This window comes from Bubalus bubalis, chromosome 21 (assembly GCF_019923935.1).
Source record: "Bubalus bubalis isolate 160015118507 breed Murrah chromosome 21, NDDB_SH_1, whole genome shotgun sequence".
NCBI classification, from domain to species: Eukaryota; Metazoa; Chordata; class Mammalia; order Artiodactyla; family Bovidae; genus Bubalus; species Bubalus bubalis.
In genome coordinates this window covers 16,648,494-16,670,358 of record NC_059177.1, presented here as the reverse complement: position 1 = coordinate 16,670,358, position 21,865 = coordinate 16,648,494, and the positions used below count along the sequence as shown (strand labels likewise).

The 21,865-nt window shown below is 46.2% G+C and overlaps 1 protein-coding gene across 3 annotated transcripts in view; it reads left to right on the top strand.

Annotated features, from left to right (window-relative positions):
* Nucleotides 1–21,865, top strand: part of IRAK2 (interleukin 1 receptor associated kinase 2) — a 57,737-nt gene that overhangs the window by 1,839 nt on the left and 34,033 nt on the right. For 2 of the 3 annotated variants that reach the window (XM_025272864.3, XM_006070694.4), the window contains exon 2: nt 8,989–9,171. The exons of the other annotated variant lie outside the window; for it this stretch is intronic. In XM_025272864.3, the coding sequence (XP_025128649.2) occupies nt 8,989–9,171 (183 nt within the window). The remainder of the gene's footprint in view (nt 1–8,988; nt 9,172–21,865) is intronic. 3 annotated transcript variants of the gene reach the window in all.

Sequence of the window (21,865 nt, the reverse complement as noted above, 5' to 3'; positions counted from 1 at the left end):
GGCATGCTGAGCATGTGGTCCTCAGGCGCCCAAACAGATGTCTGTACTCCAGGCTCCGCCACATCCAACTGGTGACTTTGGGCAAGTTGCTTAACCTTAATCTGAGTCGCAGTTTCTTAATCTGTAAACTGGAGGTGGTTGTGAGGAATGAAAATTGTATAAAAAGCTCTTGACACCTGCGTGTCAGAGTTTCTTGTAAGTATTAAGGAAGTATTAACAATGACCATTCTTAGTTGTTTTTTTTTTTTTTTTTAAACCGTGCAACTGGTGCCACTTTATTTGAAAGGTAGTATCTGTATTTTAAAAAACTGAGATTATGATATATACCATTTGAACAAAGAATGTAATATTTATGTATGGTGGAAAGAATAATAAAATGAGCATGCATGTTGTTATCTATTCAGTTTGAGGGAATAATATATATTTTAACCTAGTGGTTCTCAACCAGGGGCAATTTTGACCCCTTTAGGGAACATTTCTAATGTCTGGAGACATTTTTGGTTGTCGCAGCTTGGGGGATATAGTGAGTAGGTGCCAAGTGTGTCGGTAGCTCAGTCGTGTTTGACTCTTCGCAACACCATGGACTGCAGCCACGCTTCTCTGTCCATGGAATTCTCCCGGCAAGAATACTGGAGTGGGTTGCCATTTCCTTCTCTAGGGGATCTTCCCAATCCAGGGATCGAACCCAGGCCTTCTGCATTGCAGGCAGATTCTTTACCATCTGAGCCATCCAGGGAAGCCAAGGATGTTGCTAATTGTCGTACAACACACAAAACAGCCCCCTCCTCAAAGAACTGTCCAGCCTAAAGTGTCCGTAGTGCTGAGGTTCAGAAATCCTGCTTTAAACCAGTCACAAAATAATACATGCTTATTGCAAAATACTGAAGGAAACAAAGATTAGCTCAAACTCTGCGGCTCAGTGATACCATCCTATCATTTGGGTGCTAATAATAATAACAGCAGCAGCGGGTAACATGACTTGGCTTCTAACCATGTTCCAGCAGAGTGCTAGGTGTCATACCTTCTAGTTTTTTTTTCCCTAAGCATATTTATTTATGAATATACATTTTCCAATAATCATAATATTGTACATTCTACTAGCCTACTTTTTTCACTTACACTGTATCACAATTATTTCTCCTTGCCAAGCAGTATTCTTTAGCAGCACAGACTTCGATTTTTATTTCAGTGTGTATTTTTATTAACTGTTTAGTGGAAAAAAAATAGCAGATGTACTAGGTTAAATGAACAAATCAGGCCCCTGGAAAGTTGTATCTTTCCCCTCCCTGGTCCTCAGCCTCCCCTTTCCTCCCTGCAGAAGCAGTACCTTGGTAACACATCAGGGCATCTCTGAGAATGTCTGTCATCATCTGATTTTCTAGACTGCACTGTGACCCTTTGCTCAGATGATCTGTGATTTCACTACTTTTGACTGTTTTGTGGGTTGTGGAAAAACACTTTATGTAAAAGCTGTCTCTAGTTTTTTCCGTGTGGGCCTCAGTTATGAGACCAGAACAACTTCTGTTTCTAGGATATTAATTTAGAAGGCACTCCTGTGAAGTTCTTCCTCTTCTTTATAAACTAAAAATTTTAAAAATTGAATTATAGTTGATTTACAGTGTTGTAACTTCTGCTGTACAGCAAACTGATTCAGTTATATATATTTAAAAAAATTCTTTTCCATTGTGGTTTATTACAGGATATAGGATTTAGTTCTCTGTGCTATAAAGTAGGACCTTGTTGTTTATCCATTCAATATATAACATTTTGCATCTGCTCATCCTAAACTCCCAATCCATCCTTCCCCCATGCCCCTCCCTCTTGGCAACAAGTCTGTTCTCCATATATGACAATTAAAAAAAAAAACAAAACACAGCACAGCTTCATTGAGGTATAATTCACCTACCATGCAGTTCACACATTTAAAGTGTACAATCCAATGGCATCTAGTATATGCAAAGTTGTATATCCATTTCCATATCAATCTTAGAACATTTCAATTACCCCAGAAGGAAACCCTATACCCCTCGACCGTCTCTCCCAACGCCCCCAAACACATCTCCTGTTTCCCCCCAGCTTTAGGCATTGCCTATTTTGGACATTTCATATAAATGGAATAAATCATAAAATATGTGCTCCCTTGCAACTTTAGCACCTTTCCACAGTTCATCCATATTTTAGTGTGTATCAGTGCTTAATTTCTTTTTATTTATTACTGAATAATATTCCATTGTATGGAGATACTTCATTTTATTTATTCATCTGACAGCTGATGGACATTTGGGGTTCTTTCCACTGCTTGACTGTTATAAATAATCCTTCTGTGTACATTTGTGTCCGTCTTTGTGGCCGTATGTTTTCATTTCCCTTGAGTAGGTACCTAGGCGTGGAATTACTGAGTCACAGCGTAACTATGTTTAACACTTTGAGGAAGTGTTACACAGTTTTTGGAAATGCATTTACCATTTTACATTCCCACCAGCTCTGTATGAGGGTCCCGATTTCTCCATGTCCCCCTCCATCCGTGCACTTGTTACTGTCCGTCTTTCTGAGTTTCTGGCCATCTGAGGAACCCCGAGGAGTTATGAAGTGATTTCTTGCTGTGGTTTGGTTTGCATTTCCATAATGACTAATGATATTGGGTGTCTCTTCATGTGCATTTGTACATCCTCGGTGGAGAATACCTCTGACCCTTTAGACTCTGGAGACACCAGAATTGCTCAAGGTCCTCAGAGGCTTCCCATTGTGATTTAGGTTATAATCCACATTCCTCACCAGGCCCGCCCCATCTGGCACAGTGTGAGCTGCACTGACTTTTGTGTGACTCTCCTCCCACACCCAGCTCTTGCTCACCCTGCTCCAGCTATGCTAGCCTCCTTGGTCCAGACTCAGGGCCTTAGTACTGGCTGTTCCCTCTGTCTGGGACATTCTTTCCCCATCTTCCCCAGGGCTGGTTTTCTAGTCTCTTTTAGACTTCTTTTGCTGCTGTAACCAATTACCGCAATTTAATGGTTTTAAGACAGCCTTTATTGTGTTACAGTTCTGGAGGTCAGAAGGCCTAGCAGGGCAGCTGTCCTTGCAGAGGCGCTAGAGGAGAATCTATTTCCTTGTTTTTACGGGCTTCTAGAGGCTGCCTGCATCCCTTGACCTGTGGCCCCTCTTCCACTGTCAAAGAGACCAGGGTAGCGCCCCCAGCTGTCTCTACCTCTGCTTCTGTAGTTTTCCCTGAATCGGACACTCCTGCTCCCCGCGTATAAGGGCCCTCAGGCTCACTCAGATAATCCAGGATAATCTTATCTCAAAGCCCTTAACTTAATGCCATCTGCAAAGTCCCTTTGTCATGTAAGGTGCCATATCCACAGGTTTTGGGGTTTAGGCCACTGACATCTGTGGGGGGCATAGTCTTTCAGTTCTCAATTCATATGCCACCTTGTTTGAGAAGCTGACCCTGTCCCCCTTTCTTTCTTTTTTTAATCTCATCTCTATGTTTTATTTTCTTCATTTCTCTTAACATGCTATGACCTTGTTTCTTATTTGTCTATATGTGTCTGTCCCCAGATAATGTAAGCACCATTAGGGCAGGAACATCACCTGTCTGGTTTGCTTCTGTATTCTTGGTGCCTGGGGCGGTGCCTGGCCAGTGCACACTCAGTACCACTTGAGTGAATGATGGGCTGAAGGATGTGGGAACGGTGAGGACGTAGGATGGCCTGGAGCCCCGTGCTCAGCCAGCTGTCTGTGTTGAGTCAGAGGTCACTGGGCTGGGAGCCAGCTATGTCCCCCAGGTAATAGCTCCTTGGCCAAGGCAGCGCTTCATGGTTTTCTGTTCAGCACAAGTAATTGTGATTGTCCTTCCAGCCCTAAAGAGTCTTGGCTTCTGCAATCTATTTTTTGTTGTTGAGGTTGAAAGACCTTACTGCAAATTCCACAATTTATTCTTTTTTTTCCTTTAATGGCATTCTAGCTTTTTACTATTACAGATAATGCCAGTCATTTTAGAAGCTATCATCCCTTAGGGGAGATTGTGATACTGGGGAATGGAGGTGGAAAAATCCATAAAGTGATGCAAAAATCATACAGTCACAAATATGCAAACTCTTTGGATTTGACAATTTTGGCAGATAACATGTTTGCCTCCTGTTTGTTTCCCTATGATTGTGACTGCATTGATGTTTCCCCTTGGGGGAAAACAGGCTTCTTACCGTTTCACTCATTCCTGGTGCATTTCGAGGGGTCCTGGGGCAGGGATTCCTTTGTTAGATGGCTCCTGTTCCTCCTCTCTCATGCATGCACCAGTCTTCGTGTACAGCCCTGCTTTGTCCCTGCCCAGCTGTGTGACTTCAGGCAAGTGACTGCCTCTCTCTGAGCCTTTAGTTTCCTCATCTGTAAAATGAGGATGAGTTGCTGAGAGGCTTAGGGGACAAGACACTCTCCCTTTCCCTCAACCAGGGAGGAGTCTGGTTAGTCCAGGCAAGGAGCACTTCATCCAAGGGCGGATCATTTCAGGAGACTGTTCCCTCTCTGCTCCAGAGAGCTTTGAAGATGGGCAAGGTTTTTCCCCTGAGTCCTGCAGGACTTAGGATCCCAGACCAGGAGGGATGGTCATCACGTAGTGTTAACCTTCGGGGATGAAAGCAGGTTTTCATAGAGTATAGATGGCTTAACAATTACAGAGAGCATTTATATCACAGGTGTGTTATCCTATAGGTATAACTAACCTAATCCTTGCAACAACCGCTGAAGCAGGTGCCATTGTTTTCCTCATTTGAAAATGAGGAAACTGGGGCACAGGGAGAGGTGAGGAGGTGCCTTCCCTAAGCACACTACAAATGAGTAGCAGAGAGAAGATCTGAACCCAGGCCTCAGAATCCAAGGTCTAGGGACTTCCTTGGTGGTCCAGTGATTAAGACTCGCACTCCCAATGTAGGGGACCTGGGTTTAAACCCTGGTCAGGAAACTATATCCCACATGCCACAATTAAAGATCCCGAGAGCCGCAACTAAGATCTGGTGCAGCCAAATAAATATTAAAAAGGAAAAAAAAGAAAAGAATCCAAAGTCTGGTCCCTGAGCCTGTGATTGTAACATCCATCCTGCTGACATAAGCATGTATTTTTATTTCTGATAGAAGAGTCTACAAGAGTATAACCAGTGCTTTCCTTGGGGTCTTCCAAGTGGGGTGATCATGGGGGCTTTGATTTTCTCCCAGTTTCTGAATGTTCCACATGTGATGACCAGGTTGTGAGTGTTGGGCAAAGAGCCAAGGACTCAGCAGGGCACTCGGCAGTGACTCATCCCACTAAGATCTATATCTTGTCTTAACCCTGATTTCAGGGTCTCGTTAAATGCTGACAGGTTAGTGCTGTGAGAGATGTCACTTTCACAGAGCTACAGTGTCCACACTGCAGGGCAGCTCCGGGTTTAATTCCTCTTCCTCCCACGTTGCCCGTGAGGAAAGTGCAGCCCACAGAAGTGAGGGCTGCTGCAATGGAGCCCTGGGGGCGGCTTCTGCTCTTCCCATGACATCATGCTGCCTCCAGAGAGTGGGAGGTGAACCCGTGGACAGGGCTGTGTGCATGGAGGGCTGGGAAGAAGGGTTCCTTCCTCTTCCCTCCACTCTTTTCTCTCTGCCACTGGAAGCAGCCCCTGACCCTGCTGACATCACATCCCACAGACCAGAAATCTGGCCTGGGGTTTCCAGTGACTAAGGTTGCAACTCAAGAACTTTCCATCTCTAACCGGGCACTTCTCCCAGAGGCTTTCTCTCCGTGGGAGGCTGTCACAACCTTCCCCATTCCTCCAGAGGAACAGGGACTGTCCAATAAGGTCGTGTCCCTCCCCGGCTCTGAGGTGTTTCATGGTGTCCTGGTGTCTGTGGCTCTTAGGATCAGGTTCAGACTGTAGCCTGGCATTGGAACTCCATCGTTCTATGATCCTGGGCTCTTGTCTTGCTCTTCCCCACTCAGTTCACTTATGTTTGTAGATTTTCAAACAGAAAAGCTCTGTGGACTTCGGGTTGACTCACCACTGTATCTCTGGAACTTGTCACAGGCCAGGAGCTCAATAATATTTTGTTGAATGAATGTATGACTTGATGTTTCACATAGGTTTCTGAAATCTGAAACTGAAGTCTGATTGTTTGTGTCCTAGTTTAAAAATAAATAAATAAATGCCTGCCTCATTTCAGGAAACTCAGCAGAATACTATGTGACCACTCAAAAATGCTAAATATGAAGAGCTTGTAACCAACTTGAAAAATGTTTGCGGTATAATGTTAGTAAATAAGGTCTAGATACACATTCTGTCTTACAGTCTGGCAACAACTGCATCCAGAAGCACACCTGTATGTTTTGGGGGAGAGTCTTAGAAATGGAAAGTATCCTAGTGGGATGCTGAGTCATTTATTAGCTTTTTTGCCCCTGTGTTTTCCAAGTTTTCTTTAGCAAACAACCATTAACTTTATAATAAAAAATGAAAAGAAGGAAGGCATTAGTTTTAGTATTGTAGACAGCATGTGCATGCTCCATTGCTTCAGTTCAGTTCAGTTCATTCGCTCAGTCGTGTCCGACTCTTTGCGACCCCATGAATCGCAGCACGCCAGGCCTCCCTGTCCATCACAAATTCCCAGAGTTCACTCAGACTCACGTCCATCGAGTCAGTGATGCCATCCAGCCATCTCATCCTCTGTCGTCCCCTTCTCCTCCCGCCCCCAGTCCCTCCCAGCATCAGAGTCTTTTCCAATGAGTCAACTCTTCGCATGAGGTGGCCAAAGTACTGGAATTTCAGCTCTAGCATCATTCCTTCCAAAGAAATCCCAGGGCTGATCTCCTTCAGAATGGACTGGTTGGATCTCCTTACAGTCCAAGGGACTCTCAAGAGTCTTCTCCAACACCACAGTTCAAAAGCATCAGTTCTTCGGTGCTCAGACTTCTTCACAGTCCAACTCTCACATCCATACATGAACACTGGAAAAACCATAGCCTTCACTAGACGGACCTTTGTTGGCAAAGTAATGTGTCTGCTTTTCAATATGCTATCTATGTTGGTGATAACTTTTCTTCCAAGGAGTAAGCGTCTTTTAATTGGCTGCAGTCACCATCTGCCGTGATTTTGGAGCCCCAAAAATAAAGTCTGACACTGTTTCCACTGTTTCCCCATCTATTTCTGATGAAGTGATGGGACCAGATGCCATGATCTTCGTTTTCTGAATGTTGAGTTTTAAGCCAACTTTTTCACTCTCCTCTTTCACCTTCATCAAGAGGCTTTTTAGTTCCTCTTCACTTTCTGCCATAAGGGTGGTGTCATCTGCATATTGAGGTTATTGATATTTCTCCCGGCAATCTTGATTCCAGCTTGTGTTTCTTCCAGTCTAGCGTTTCTCATGATGTACTCTGCATATAAGTTAAATAAGCACGGTGACAATATACAGCCTTGATGTATTCCTTTTCCTATTTGGAACCAGTCTGTTGTTCCATGTCCAGTTCTAACTGGTGCTTCCTGACCTGCATACAAATTTCTCAAGAGGCAGGTCAGGTGGTCTGGTATTCCCATCTCTTTCAGAATTTTCCACAGTTTATTGTGATCCACACAGTCAAAGGCTTTGGCATAGTCAATAAAGCAGAAATAGATATTTTTCTGGAACTCTCTTGCTTTTTCCATGATCCAGCAGATGTTGGCAATTTGATCTCTGGTTCCTCTGCCTTTTCTAAAACCAGCTTGAACATCTGGAAGTTCACGGTTCACGTATTGCTGAAGCCTGGCTTGGAGAATTTTGAGCATTACTTTACTGCGTGTGAGATAAGTACAATTGTGTGGTAGTTTGAGCATTCTTTGGCATTGCCTTTCTTTGGGATTGGAATGAAAACTGACCTTTTCCAGTCCTGTGGCCACTGTTAAGTTTTCCAAATTTGCTGGCATATTGAGTGCAACACTTTCACAGCATCATCTTTCAGGATTTGAAATAGCTCAACTGGAATTCCATCACCTCCACTAGCTTTGTTCGTAGTGATGCTTTCTAAGGCCCACTTGACTTCAGTCATGTCCAACTCTTTGCGGCCCCGTGGACTGTAGCCTGCCAGGCTCCTCTGTGCATAGGATTTCCCAGGCAAGAGTACTGGAGTTGGTTGTCAAGCCCTCCTCCAGGGGCTCTTCCCAAGCCAGGGATCTAAGCCAAGTCTTCTGCATCTCCTGCATTGCAGGTGAATTTTTTACTGCTGAGCCACCAGGGAAGCCCATTGTAGACAGTAGCCCCCTGTACATTGTACACTGCTTCAGAGTTGGCAGAGTGCTTTTTAGATCCATGGCTCTCTTGCTCCTTGTAACAGTTTTATGAGGATGGCGGGCTGTGGATTCATTGATTGATTCATTCAGTTCTCCCTGCCAGGGCTGGGACTTAGAGGTGATGAGAATGAGATGCCCAGGGCAAAACTATAGGCAGCATCTACTCTCCGGCTGCTTCAGGTGCAGGACCAGCCCCGAGAGTGAGCACTTCCTTAATGTTTGCCCCCTGGCTGCCTCCACGGCCTCACTTTGGTCCTGGCCCTGCCCCCACTCTGTGCCGGGCATTCTTCTCTGTCCTGAGGCTCTAACAGTGCCTACATGGGGCTTCTGTTTGGAAGGGAAGACAGACAAAGTTCTTTCACCTTCTGTTACACTTGAGGAAACCGAGGCTCCCATCCCCCTGGGGAAGTGTCTTGCCCATAGCAAATAAGCAGCTAAAGCTCAAGGCCCCTGACCCTCTTGTCCAGTGGTTTTTCTCCTAAGTCTTGCGTGGCTGCCCAGGGTGACATTTACATTCAAGTGTGAGCATGCTGGTCCTGGTGGTGTTGAATGACTTGGGCTGCCGGTGGAGCCCAACTCATGGTGGAATTTCAGGTAGAGTGAGGGGCAGGTGGCTTTGTGATGGACGGAGCCGGGCCAGCATGGGGTCCCTCTTGTGGAGGGACTGCCCTTCTGACTCTTAAGTATTTTTTTCGTGCTCACCTTCCAGCCTCCTACGTGATCACAGACCTGACCCAGCTGCGGAAGATCAAGTCCATGGAGCGGGCCCAGGGTGTGAGCATCACACGAGAGCTACTGTGGTGGTGGGGCATGCGGCAGGCCACCGTCCAGCAGCTGTTGGACCTCCTGTGCCACCTGGAGCTCTACCGTGCTGCCCAGATCATCCTCAACTGTGAGTCCCCACAGTCATCTCACAGCCAGCAGGAGCTGCGCTTTCTGGCCTTAAAAGCTTTCCTGATCTTAAAAACATTTCTTACCACCCAAGTAAGAAATTAATAACAGTGGTCACCCCCAGGGAGAGGAATGGTGCAGCCAGGGAAGCAGGAGTTGGAGAGAGATTTTATTTTATTGATTTTTTGATTGTCAGTCTCTTTGCATCTTTTAAATGTTGGTTCTTTGTTGCAAAAATAAATAGAAATTTAAAAATAGCTATAACATAACAATTCAAGAAAGTCGGCAGTAAAAATTATTTATGTCCTCATCCTGTTTCCCAATTTGGCATCCCAAGAAGTAACCACTAGTTACAATTTCTTGTCTATTTTCCCAGAAATTTTCTAGGCAAATGTCTATATGTATCTGCAACGCTTTTAATACAGATGGCAGAGAGAAGACCATGCACTCAGATGTCCCCTTTGTTTTCACCTGGCAGTTGATCTTCCAGGCTGTTTCATATTGAGATCTTCTGTCAGCAGTGACATTGTATTCCTATGACACACTGTACGGCGATTTATTGATGGGTGTTCAGGCTGCTTCTAGCAGTTGCCTATTGTATACAGTGTTGGCACACACACCTCATTTGCACACATATGAATCTAGTTGTGGGATGATTTTCCCAACATTGGAATGGCTGCGTTGAAAGTTTGTATATTTTAAGTTTTGATGAATTCAGTACCAGTGTTACAAACTGCCCCCCTACAGATATGGCCACGGTGGGAATATATTAACAGGTAATAAATAATAACCTCCTTACCTTGAAGGGTGTCAGTGAAACTGAAGAAATAGAATATGTCAAGGGCCTGGTGTTCAGCCAGTGTTCAGCAGAGGCAGGGGGATGAGGGGGCCTGATAATCTACACCTGGTCCCCCCAGCCCCATGTTCCCAAAGACACCCTTTCAGTGTGGGGCAGTGAGCCAGGCCTCACAGGTACTTTCTGAGCCCCTGCCCAGTGCCTGGTGCTGTCCAAGGTCCTGGAATACAGGTGGGAAAGCAACAGGTCCTCTGTTCTCATGGAGAGCATAGTGATGGGGAGACAGCAGACAGGAAAACAAGTAAAAATAATGGGAAGGAGTGACTGAGTAGGGGAGCCTTCTAGAACATGATGGTCATGAAAGGCCCATCTGAGGAGGTGAAGTTGGAGGAGTGAAAAGAAGGCACCCGTGAGAGGAGTTGGAGTAAGAGAGCCCAGGGGAGAGGGAACAGCCTGTGCGAAGGCCCAGGGGTGTTGAAGGAACTAGCATAAAGCTGGTGTGAGAGGTAGACAGCAGGGCATTCAGAGCCCCACCGGCCTGTGGGAGACCTGTGGGCCCTGGAATTGCCCTGTCTGGGTTCCTGAGCTGGGAATAACCTGACTGAACCAACAGACCTCAGTTCAGCACCTGCCTTCTGGAATCAGGGAGGGCTTCCAGGAGGAGGAGTGGGGGCTTAGAGCCTTCCATCCTCAGAGATAAATCAGGAGCTATCAGGGTGGCCTATAGGTGGAGACACACAGTGGTTGGTGTGACCAACACCTGTCTTGTGTAACTGCTTGCAGATCCCTCTTTGGCTTGTCTGCAGCCCCAGAACCTGACATGTGGTACACTCTGAGTGGAGTAGATGTGCTTTCAAACATTTTTCATGTTTTGATAGAATTAGTGATAAACTCTAAATGGGATCAAAAAGAGGTGAGGAAATTTGTGCCTGTCCAAGGATGATAAAGAGAGAGAGGGGGGAAAAAAGAGAGAGTTGTGGAGAGTGGGGACTGCAGAGTGGAGCAGGAAAGCTGTTGTTGGGTCAGGTCAGCCAGAATGGAGGGACCTCGGCTCAGGCCACTTTGGAGAGGACACTGGTTTAGGGTACCGGCATGCTACAGGGGTGTCTGGAGGCCTAGGGAAATTGAGGAATTGAGACACATCTCTTGTTGGACACACCGGTTTGCCATTGACGTCAGAACCTGACTGTTGACTAATCTTGAACATATTTTTAACAATTTGAGGTCAACACACGGCTTAATGCCAGATTCAGAGAAACACACTCATTGCAGTGTGACTGTCTGAAGCTGACTCTGACTAGGCACTTTTGAGGTGCCAGGCGCTGAGCTTGGCTCCTCCTGAACCCCTTCGAGGTGGGTGCTCTAAGGAGCCCCTTCTCCCACTAAGAGGACACTGAGGTCAGGAATGGCTCAGAGCCTCCCCCAAGGGCACAGGTCTGGTCACACCCAGGCGCGTCTGGATCAGAGTCCTCATTCTTAGCTTTTCTCATGGGAACTTCACTGCACGCAGTGTTTGGTCTTCCAGGAAACAGTAATAGTTATCTGTCAGCTTTTCTTCCTAGAACTTTACTCAGTTCCCTGCTTTCCTGTTCCAACCGCCTGTAACCTCTCAGGACTGTGAGAGTCTGCCTCTGTTCCTCAGTCCTCCTTGGCTCTGATTAAAATTGCCTGAGGAAGAGACATTTGTTTTGGGATTTCGGTTGTGCTTTCACTATTGCTTTCAGTCCTCAGGCAATACACTTCCCCTTTCCGTATCTTGGGGTTTTTTTGGGTTTTGTTTTTCTGTGTTTTTTTTTTTTTTTTTTTTTTAATTAAAAAAAAAAAAGAAAAAGGTGCCGTAAATCTTGGTCACTTTTTGAAATTGAATACAAAAGGCATGAGTGAGGCATATTAAATTTCTGTTATTCCAGCTAATTAGATCAGTTTTCCCTTCCCTAATTGTAACATTGCTTTTGTTTAGTCCATACGTCCTGTGGGCCTCTGTGCCATCCCATGGACTGTAGCCCACCAGGCTCCTCTGTCCGTGGGATTTCCAAGGCAAGAATACTGGAGTGGGTTGTAATTTCCTTCTCCAGGGAATCTTCTTGACCCAGGGATTGAACCCGCATCTCTTGCATTGGCAGGTGGATTCTTTACCCCTGTGCCACCTGGGAAGCCCTAATGGTAGCATTAGTTAAACCTTGCTTTGCATTTACTTTGTGTCGGGCGAGTGCATTCTCCTCGGTTCTGTCTCGTCACAACAAAGATTTGGAGCGATGGACATTAAAGCCCTCGGCGCGTCACAGCTCTCGGGGCTTGGACAAACCGTGTTATAGCTCTTAGACAAATCAGTGTTACAGTTCTAACCCTATTTCATTTAGAAGATAGCAGGAGAATCCATCCCCGAAGTGTGAGGGCATATCAACCCAAAAACACGAAGAGAAGGGAGTGGAGAAGCGCGCCAGCTCGCGGGGGAGGCGGGGTGGAGAGAGAGAGAGAAAGAGCTCTCTTTGGCTCCTCCTTTTATGTTTTTTCCTCCCCCTGGGCCTGCCCTATGCAAATTGGGCTTAGCCAGGAGAGCTGTTTGTTCTTCCTGAGGTCTTCACTCCAGTCCTCGGACCTTCCTTTGTTCTATTTTTGCGGGCTTTTCCCTTCCTAGTCTTTTAGCCACCGCCATTTTGGACTCCTGTTTTCTATTCTAACTACCTAACACTTGCTGAAGATTGTTTATGAGCTTGCTCAGCTGCCCATAGCAGTTTGAGAAGCTAATTTCTGCCCACCACTTTTCAGAGAACTTTAGGTTTGAGTAAAACAGAACTTGAAAACCAGACACCAAAAGTCCCACATATAAAGCCTCAGAGACTTAAGACTCTAGGTAATATATTTGTATTTAGCAGAGACCTGCCGAAGGTTGTACCTGAACCAAAAGGCTGAGTGTGGGGTCACGGAGGGCCACACATGTGTCCTGTCTCTTGAAATCACGTCCTTCAAAGAGCTGATTGTGTGGGTCTCTGTTCCTTGATATTTTCTCAGCCTTAATTGCCAAGACCATTAATATTCAATTGTCAGACATTAAATGTTATAAGAATTAGAATAAACTAGTACAGAAGCCTTACCATTCCTTTTCCTGGCAAATCTGCTTGCCAGGGTCAACCTTTTTTACTCCTTTAGCTGTTTCTTGGTAGTTTCCTATATTAGCATCCCAGGTTTATTGCTGTTACTAAGGGCAGACTACAGTGATTTAAATAAGACTTAAAAAAAACTGTGTGCCTCCACACATGCCTTCCAGCCAACAGGAAAGGCACGATCCCCTGGGAATTGCAATGTAACCTCCCTTCACAGGCCATTGGCCAGGGTTGATCACATGATCACATGTAGTTGCAAGGGAAGCTGGGAAATTTGATCTGTAGCTGGGAGCCTGTGTGCACAGCTAAAGTGTCTATTACTCTAGAAGACGACGGGATACATGTTGGAGGGACAGCTGTCTTCCTTTGGCCCTTTGCTTTGGGCCACCCTAATATCTGTATGTATCCTTTTTCCCACAAACACAACATGCTCACCCTTGCCCCAAGGGAGTCTCTTTCGGCAATGGGAGTGAGTCCTTTGCTTGGTCCATCTGGCAGCCCCTTGTTCTTTTAGTTGACCAGTGATTCTTAAAGTGTACTCCTTAGACTTCTAAGGCTCAGCATCCCCTGAGAACTTGTTAGAAATTCAGGTTCTTGGGCCTTACCTCAATTGCCGGTGTAGATAAAGTTAAGAACTGCTGTTCCAGCACCTGGTTCTCTGATTTCTGACCCTGTTTTGAGGGGTGGGGTAGGTATTGGTGGAGCTTCCCTGCTTCCTTTTCTCTGTGGTCTCATCAGAAGTGGGAACTTCCGATAAGGCTGCCCTTATAGGGGGCTACATGGCTTTTATAGTGCTCTTCCTGCTGGGGAGAAGTGGTTTGGGGGCCTCAGAGAAGCTGTGGGGTCAAATGATGGCCAGCTTCTGTCACACCAGGCTTGTGGTTTCTTTGGCAATACATTTCCCTCAAAATGCTAGAAATTTCTGGTCTCCTGGCTTCTAATCAGTTCTGTATGTGATAACCACAGCTAATGATCCAGCCTAGATAGCTTACTTCTTAGCCCTGAAAGGTTTGCTCTTTAATTTAGTGGCCTATGTACTCAGCCTGCACGCCCCGTCCCACTTCCTCCTAATTTAAGGTGCATACCTGGAGCCTCCCCTGAGGCCACCTGAAACAATAACTTGGATGGGATGGAAGTGTTCTTCTTTTGACTTTTGTTTCTGGGCTCTGTGTCTGGCAGATAGTGGTGGACTGAGAATTAGATCAGTGGTGGACTGAGAAGTGTGGATTAGAAGGGTTGGGGCCATGCTATCACCTCCTGCTGGGACTTTCCCTCTGGGACCCCTGACAGGGGACGTGGTTCTTGGTCAACTTGGATTTTCTACTGCAGGCCGCATCATCGTTTTCATCTCCGCTTTAACATGGTTTGGCTCCACAGGAGTTCTTCTCCCTTTGTTGGAGGTCTCTTGAAAAAGAAGCCACATACACCAACCCTCAGAACATTTTCAGCTTCTCCATTTAGAGTTACGGGATTGCTTAGCACATGGACTGCCTTCCGAGGATCACAGGTGACAGTTTTGCTTTGGTATGAGGAGAGTAATCAGCTTTCCAGCTTGCCATACCTGGGTCCTTGCCACCTCTAACATTATTATATTGATCTGACTCCTATGTTTTGTGCTTAGCCATTCAGTCGTTTCCGACTTTTTGAGACCTTATGGCCTGTAGCCCGCCAGGCTCCTCTGTCCATGGGGATTCTTCAGGCAAGAATGCTGGAGTGAGTTGCCATGCCCTCCTCCAGGGGATCTTCCCAACCCAGGGATTGAACCCAGGGCTCCTGCATTGCAGGCGGATAATTTACCAGATGAGGTACCAGCGAAACCGTGGCTCCTATAAGAAAGGCCAAAATAACAATGGGTTAAACTAAAAGATTTCTCTCCATTAGTAGTGTGTGTGTTGGCAAAAAGGCTGATAGGATGGATCCACAGTGTCAGGGATTCAAGCTTTTTTTCTACCTTATCCTGCTATCCTGAACATGTGGTTTCCAGCTTGTGGTTTGAGATACTCTCTTCAGCTCCTCTTCTCTTTTCCATATTCCAGGCAGCAGAAAGGGGTGGGGACTTTTCTTTCCTTCTAAGGGTTTAAGCTGAAAGAGGTACTTTTATCACTTCATTCAGTTCAGTTCAGTTGCTCAGTTGTGTCCGACTCTTTGTGACCCCATGAACTGCAGCACGCCAGGCCTCCCTGTCCATCACTAACTCCCGGAGTTCACCCAAACTCATCTCCATGGAGTTGGTGATGCCACCCAACCACCTCATCCTCTGTCATCCCCTTCTCCTCCCACATTCAATCTTTCCAAGCATCAGGATCTTTTCCAATGAGTCAGTTCTTTGTGTCACTTGAGTGTATGTTCCTCGGTTCTTTGTCTCATCACAACAAAGACTTGGAGTGACAGACATTAAAGCCCCCTCAGCGTGTCACAGCTCTCAGGTCTTGGATAGACCATGTTATAGCTTTCAGGTCTCGAATGGACCATGTTATAGCTCTTAGACAAATCAGTGTTACAGCTCTATTTTATTTAGAAGATAACAGGAAAATCCATCTTCGAAGCGTGAAGGCACGTCGATCCAAAGACACGAGGAGAAGAGCGCCCCAGTGCGCAGGGCAGAGAGAGAGACCTAGCTTTGGCTCCTCTTTTTATATGTTTATCTCTCCCTGGGCCTGTCCTATGTAAATTGGGCCAGCCAGGAGTGTTGTTTGTTGTACCTGAGGTCCTCACTCCGGTCCTCGGACCTTATTTTGTTCTATTTTCGCGGGCTTTTCCCTTCTTTGTCTTTCAGCCACCACCATTTTGGACTCCTTTTCCCTATTCTACCTACCTAACATTCGCATCAGGTGGCGAAAGTATTGGAGTTTCAGCTTTAGCATCAGTCCTTCCAATGAACACTCAGGACTGATATCCTTTAGGATGGACTGGTTGGATCTCCTTGCAGTCCAAGGGACTCTCAAGAGTCTTCTCCAACACCACAGTTCAAAAGCATCAATTCTTCGGCCCTCAATTTTCTTTATAGTCCAGCTTTCACATCTATACATGACCACTGGAAAAACCATAGCCTTGACTATACAAACCTTTGTTGGCAAAGTAGTGTCTTTGCTTTTTAATATGCTATCTAGGTTGGTCGTAACTTTCCTTCCAAGGAGTAAGCGTCTTTTAATTTCATGGCTGCAGTCATCATCTGCAGTGATTTTGGAGCCCCAAAAATAAAGTCTGACACTGTTTCCACTGTTTCCCCATCTATTTGCCATGAAGTGATGGGACCGGATGCCATGATCTTCGTTTTCTGAATGTTGAGCTTTAAGTCAACTTTTTCACTCTCCTCTTCCACTTTCATCAAGAGGCTCTTTAGTTCTTCTTCACTTTCTGCCATAAGGGTGGTATCATGTGCATATCTGAGGTTATTGATATTTCTCCCAGCAATCTTGATTCCAGTTTGTGCTTCATCCAACCCAGGATTTCTCATGATGTACTCTGCATATAAGTTAAATAAGCAGGGTGACAATATATAGCCTCGACGTACTCCTTTTCCTATTTGGAACCAGTCTGTTGTTCCATGTCCAGTTCAAACTGTTTCTTCCTGACCTGCATACAGATTTCTCAAGAGGCAGGTCAGGTGGGCTGGTATTCCCATCTCTTCATTAAGTTCTATTAACTAGAACCTAGTCACATGACCATAATTAGCTGCAAGGGAAGTCTGAATGTAACTTAAAAATGTAGTTTTTATCCAGGCAGCTGTCTGTCTAGCTAAAACTTCTAAAACTAGAATGTAGGAAGACATTCCTACATGTCAAAACATTCCGACGTTCTAGAATGTAGCTAAAACTAGAATGTAGGAAGACAAGGGGAATGGATATTCTCACCACATTTGCACTATCTCTAAATAATGTGCTTATCCTGTTCTTTTCATATATATCAATTTAAATATTATCCATTAACTTCCTAGAAGAGAATTTGGCTCTACATGTTGCAGTAAAAAGGAAAAAAGAGGTATGAGTTTTTCTTTTTCCCTTTTCTGGGAACAAAGAAGATAAAGATAAAAATCAGTGAGCAGGCCTGAGCATTCCTTTTTTTTTTAGTCTCGGTTCAGTTCAGTTCAGTCACTCAGTCATGTCCGACTCTTTGCGACCCCATGAATCGCAGCACGCCAGGCCTCCCTGTCCATCACAAACTCCCGGAGTTCACTGAGACTCACGTCCATCGAGTCAGTGATGCCATCCAGCCATCTCATCCTCTGTCATCCCCTTCTCCTCCTGCCCCCAACCCCTCCCAGCATCAGAGTCTTTTCCAATGAGTCAACTCTTCGCATGAGGTGGCCAAAGTACTGGAGTTTCAGCTTCAGCATCATTCCCTCCAAAGAAATCCCAGGGCTGATCTCCTTCAGAATGGACTGGTTGGATCTCCTTGCAGTCCAAGGGACTCTTCAAGAGTCTTCTCCAACACCACAGTTCAAAAGCATCAATTCTTCGGCGCTCAGCTCTCTTCACAGTCCAACTCTCACATCCATACATGACCACTGGAAAAACCATAGCCTTGACTAGATGGACCTTTGTTGGCAAAGTAATGTGTCTGCTTTTCAATATGCTATCTAGGTTAGTCATAACTTTTCTTCCAAGGTCTACTGATCTTAATTTTGCATGTCAGTAACTAAGTTTGCTTTTGTGCCCCTTAACTCTGCAGGTGCTACAGTGCACATTTTCTTCTTGACTCTATGCTAAATACATCCCCTATCTGGTGTTTAGCCTTACGACACCCTTCCCCTTGTAGTTACACATCAAAAAGAGGGCCGCAGAGCCCCCTAACTATCAGACTCAATTATTGGATTACCGATGCCAGTTTATGACTGTCTTTGAAACAACGCAAGAGGAAGAAATCAAGATCCTATCACCTTTGTTCCTCATCACCATCTCATGACTGCAAGCCCTTGCCTTATAGAAGTCCCTAGACTCCTCATGGAGGAGGGACGCAGTTCTGGAGGCGTGAGCCTACTATGTTCCCCTGTCTACTGGCTGAGAATAAAAACCATCTTTCTATTTCCTCCAAACTCTGTCTCCGTAATTTTTATTTAACTTTGGTGGGCAGAGAAGGCCAAGATTTTGGCCGGCAACATACACACCTCTTCTCCCCGTTCCTCCCAATACATTTACAGCAATACATTTATATCCTCTGTAATCTGTAGATGGATTTTTAGTTCCTCTATAGTCTGTAGGTTTTGTTCTAACTTTTAATGAATATCATTACATATTTAATGAATTTTCCATCAGCTCTAGATAGTGTCCCCCCCTTTTTTTTTTCAAGATATCTTTTGATGTGGACCATTTTTAAAGTCTTTATTGAATTTGTTACAACTTATTTTCTGTTTTTTGTTTTGGTTTTTTGGCCAAGAGGGGTTTTAGCTCCCTTACCAGGAATCAAATCTTCTTAACCACTGGACCACCAGGGAAGTGCCTAGGCAGTACCTCTTGGTGGTTCACTTTGTGAGATGAAGTGACTTTACCTTGCCCTTTATTACTCTCCCCTCTCCGCTTTTACCTCCTGACTTCTGGCAGAGACCAGACATAAAGTGACTTTCCATGGATGTCTTCACATCCAGGCTCTTCTGAGCCCACAGGGAAGAGCAGGGTCTTAAGTGAAGCCCCAGTCTCTGAGTCAAGATAGGAAGAGGAATGGGGCCTTTGTATTGCATTGAAAAATGTCTTTTTGTGATGGGGAAAGTACCGTATGCATAGGATGTCCCCAGGGTGACTCATGGTTTAGGGTAGCATTTCCCAAATCACGTGCCCGTGTGCTCCAGCAAGTTACCCCCTACAAACAAAGGGTTCATGAAAAAATAACCCTGGGCAATCTGTATGCTTTATCAGTGCCCCCTAAGATACACACCAATGTTTTAAGGCTCTGATAAGTTCTGTAGCAAAGGAACCTATTTAGGCCAGTATTTTCCATTTACATTTGACTACGGGAGCCCTCTTTTCCTTTGATACTTATTAATATTCCCATGGAATCAGTACACTGTGGGAGTCACTGCTCTAGTAAATGGTGGCCATGGTGCAGTTGTTGGGCATCCCAGGAGAGCCTCATGATGGAGAACCTGGGGCATCAGGGGCGGCATTCACATGGTCAGGCCAGCATCAGAAGAGTCTGACCCTGGGACCTAGGTTCAACCATCACCCTGGGGCTTAAAACCTGAGAGTCCTTCTCCTGATGGGGACTTTTCCTGACCACCAGGCTTAGGGAGAGGGCTGTGTGCTGGCATCTGGGGGTCTCAGGAGCTGGAATCAAGGCAGAGGCCAAAGTATCAGAGCTGTGGCTTCCCGCCAGAGGTAGGTTGGCTGTCGTTGTAGCTGAGCTTCAGAGCTGATGAAATGCCACTAAGGTGGGCACAGGAGGTGAACCCGCCAACAGCAGTGGTCTGATGGCTCTAGCTCTGAGCATGAAGGCATGAAACCAGCTGTGCCTGACCTGTGAGGTGAAACTCTCCCTTGTTCTTCCTCATAGGGAGTTAGATACACAGAATCTGGAGAAGAGAGTCAGCAGTGAACTGAGGCATGTTATCAAGTGCCCACCATGTGCTAGGTGCCGAGGACACAGCAGTGAAAACACAGACTAGATCTCTGACCTGAAGGAGTTTGCAGTTTAGTTGAGAGCTGGATATGAACAGGATGCTGGCATAGAGATGGGTACCCAGCCGCAGCAGGAGTGCTCAAAGGAGAAATGTAGGTAGGTAGGTAGGAGGTTGGGAGAGGGGAAGGTTTGATTTCATCTGGGGAAGCTTCCCTGAGGAACTGAAATGAGTCTCCACTCAAAGGATGGGTGGGCCAACCACACAGGCATTTGCAGGCAGAGGGAATAGCGTGTGCAAAGGCCTGGTGGTGGAAAGGAGCGATGCTTGGCCGTGGTCAGGTCTGCTTTCATCAGGAGTGAAGGGAAGGTTTGGGAGGGAGTATCCCCACTGCTCTGGCCATGGTGGGGAACAGGGGCCTCTGAGGTTCCAGGTGTCAGCTGAATAGGAGAGCAGGAAGCTTCTGGAACCTGAAGGGACTCCAAGGGAGGTGAAGCAGGTTTCTAATTTCCATCTGCTGCTGTCATCTTCCTGGGAGTTTGTTCTTTCAAGTTTCCCAATTTTCACGCAGTCTTTTCTTAGTTGAGCAACCTTCACAGTTTCTAACTTTTGTTTGGTGGCTCAGCCAAAGTCATTTCCTTCCTGGAGCTGGGCTCTCGCTGGGTGGGGAGTTTCTGTCTGTTGTCCAGATTCCTAAAGTGAAATGGAAGAGAACAAACCCTTTCTCTCCCAAAGAGGCTGAGCAGTTGCAAGGACCAGACAGGGCTGGTGTGTGTGTTCTCCTGGAGATTTCCCCAACACCCGCTCCTTTCCTACCACTAGGGAACAACAAAGTGTGGGAAGGACTCCGGTCCTAGGACCCCAGGAGACTTGCCCCTGGTGTGGCACTGCACTGGACCAAGAGCCCCCCTGCCCACTCCCACCACATCCCAGCCAGGAGTCATGTTACCTGAGTGCTAGTTATAACTTGTATTTAGCACCTGATGTGCTGGGCAAGTATCTTACCTCACAGATCTTGCTATTCTCATTTCATGGATGAGGAAACTGAGATGCAGGGATTAAGTAAGTCACCGAAAGCCACACAGCGAGTAAGCAATGGGCAGGGAAGGGATGCAGGTCTGCTTGACCTTAACCCCTGCTGGGGGACATCACCAGAGGGCATCAAGTCTCACTTTCCCCTCTGAAAAACAGGCATAGACATTGTCCTGTCTGATTGTCTCATAAACAGGGAAGCTTCAGAACATAAGTGGCACTAGGCTTTCTGAACATCCTTGCTGTGTGACTCAGCATGGTCTCCTGACCCTCCTTCCATGCATTAGTGATTCCACTGGAAAAGAGCGAGGCTTTGAGCACTCTAGGTTTCTTGGGAGTCCGTGTGAGTGTGGACAGAGGGGCACATGTGGTGCCTTTCAACCAGTCCCCAGGTTTTCAGAGAGGATGGGTGGGAGCTGGAGGGAGAGGAGCCATGGTTTACTGAGCTCCTGCTCTATGCCATGCTGTGGAAAGCAGCTCCTCTGGGTTATGAGCATTAGACACATGTTGAGATTGCCCGTTCATCAGGATGGGCCGTGGTATTGCAGTCACAGATAAACCTGGAAATCTTGGTTGTTCAATGTAGCAAAGATTGATTTCTCAGAGTCTAGGGCTGCCTCCTGCCTTCTGGCACTTGGTAGGCCATCAGGAATGCATGCTTTCCACAGTCACTGTAGAGGGAAAGAGATGAATGCACGAGGCTTGCTTTATCCGGGAAGTGACAATGGCATTTCCACTTAACACCTATTGGCCAGAACCAGTCACGTGCCTCCAGCCTAATTGCTAGGGAGGCTGGGGTCTGAGGGGAGCAAATGACTGTTTGGTAAGCACCGTCTCAGCTCTAGGGTACCTCAGTTCAAGGGGGTTTTTTACAAGATTCCACCTCACTGTGGCCCACGCGGTCTCACAGGGTCTAACCCTTGCCCAGTTGTCTCAGCTCATCTTGGCTACTCCCCCGACCCTCCCATTCATTCAGTTCAGCCAGTAGGGTCGTCTTTCATTTTAGGAGATAGACTGAACTATCTTCTGCCTCAGGATCTTTGCACATGATGTTCCTTCTCTTTACAGTGCTGGTCCCTGCCCACCCCCACCCCCCTAACTCCCTTGCATTCTTTCCGTGGTTCATCCCTCTCATCTTCTGAGTCTCGACTTAAACGGTACCTGTCCACAGAAGCCTACCCTGGACACCCCATGTAAGTAAGTGTCAGGCACC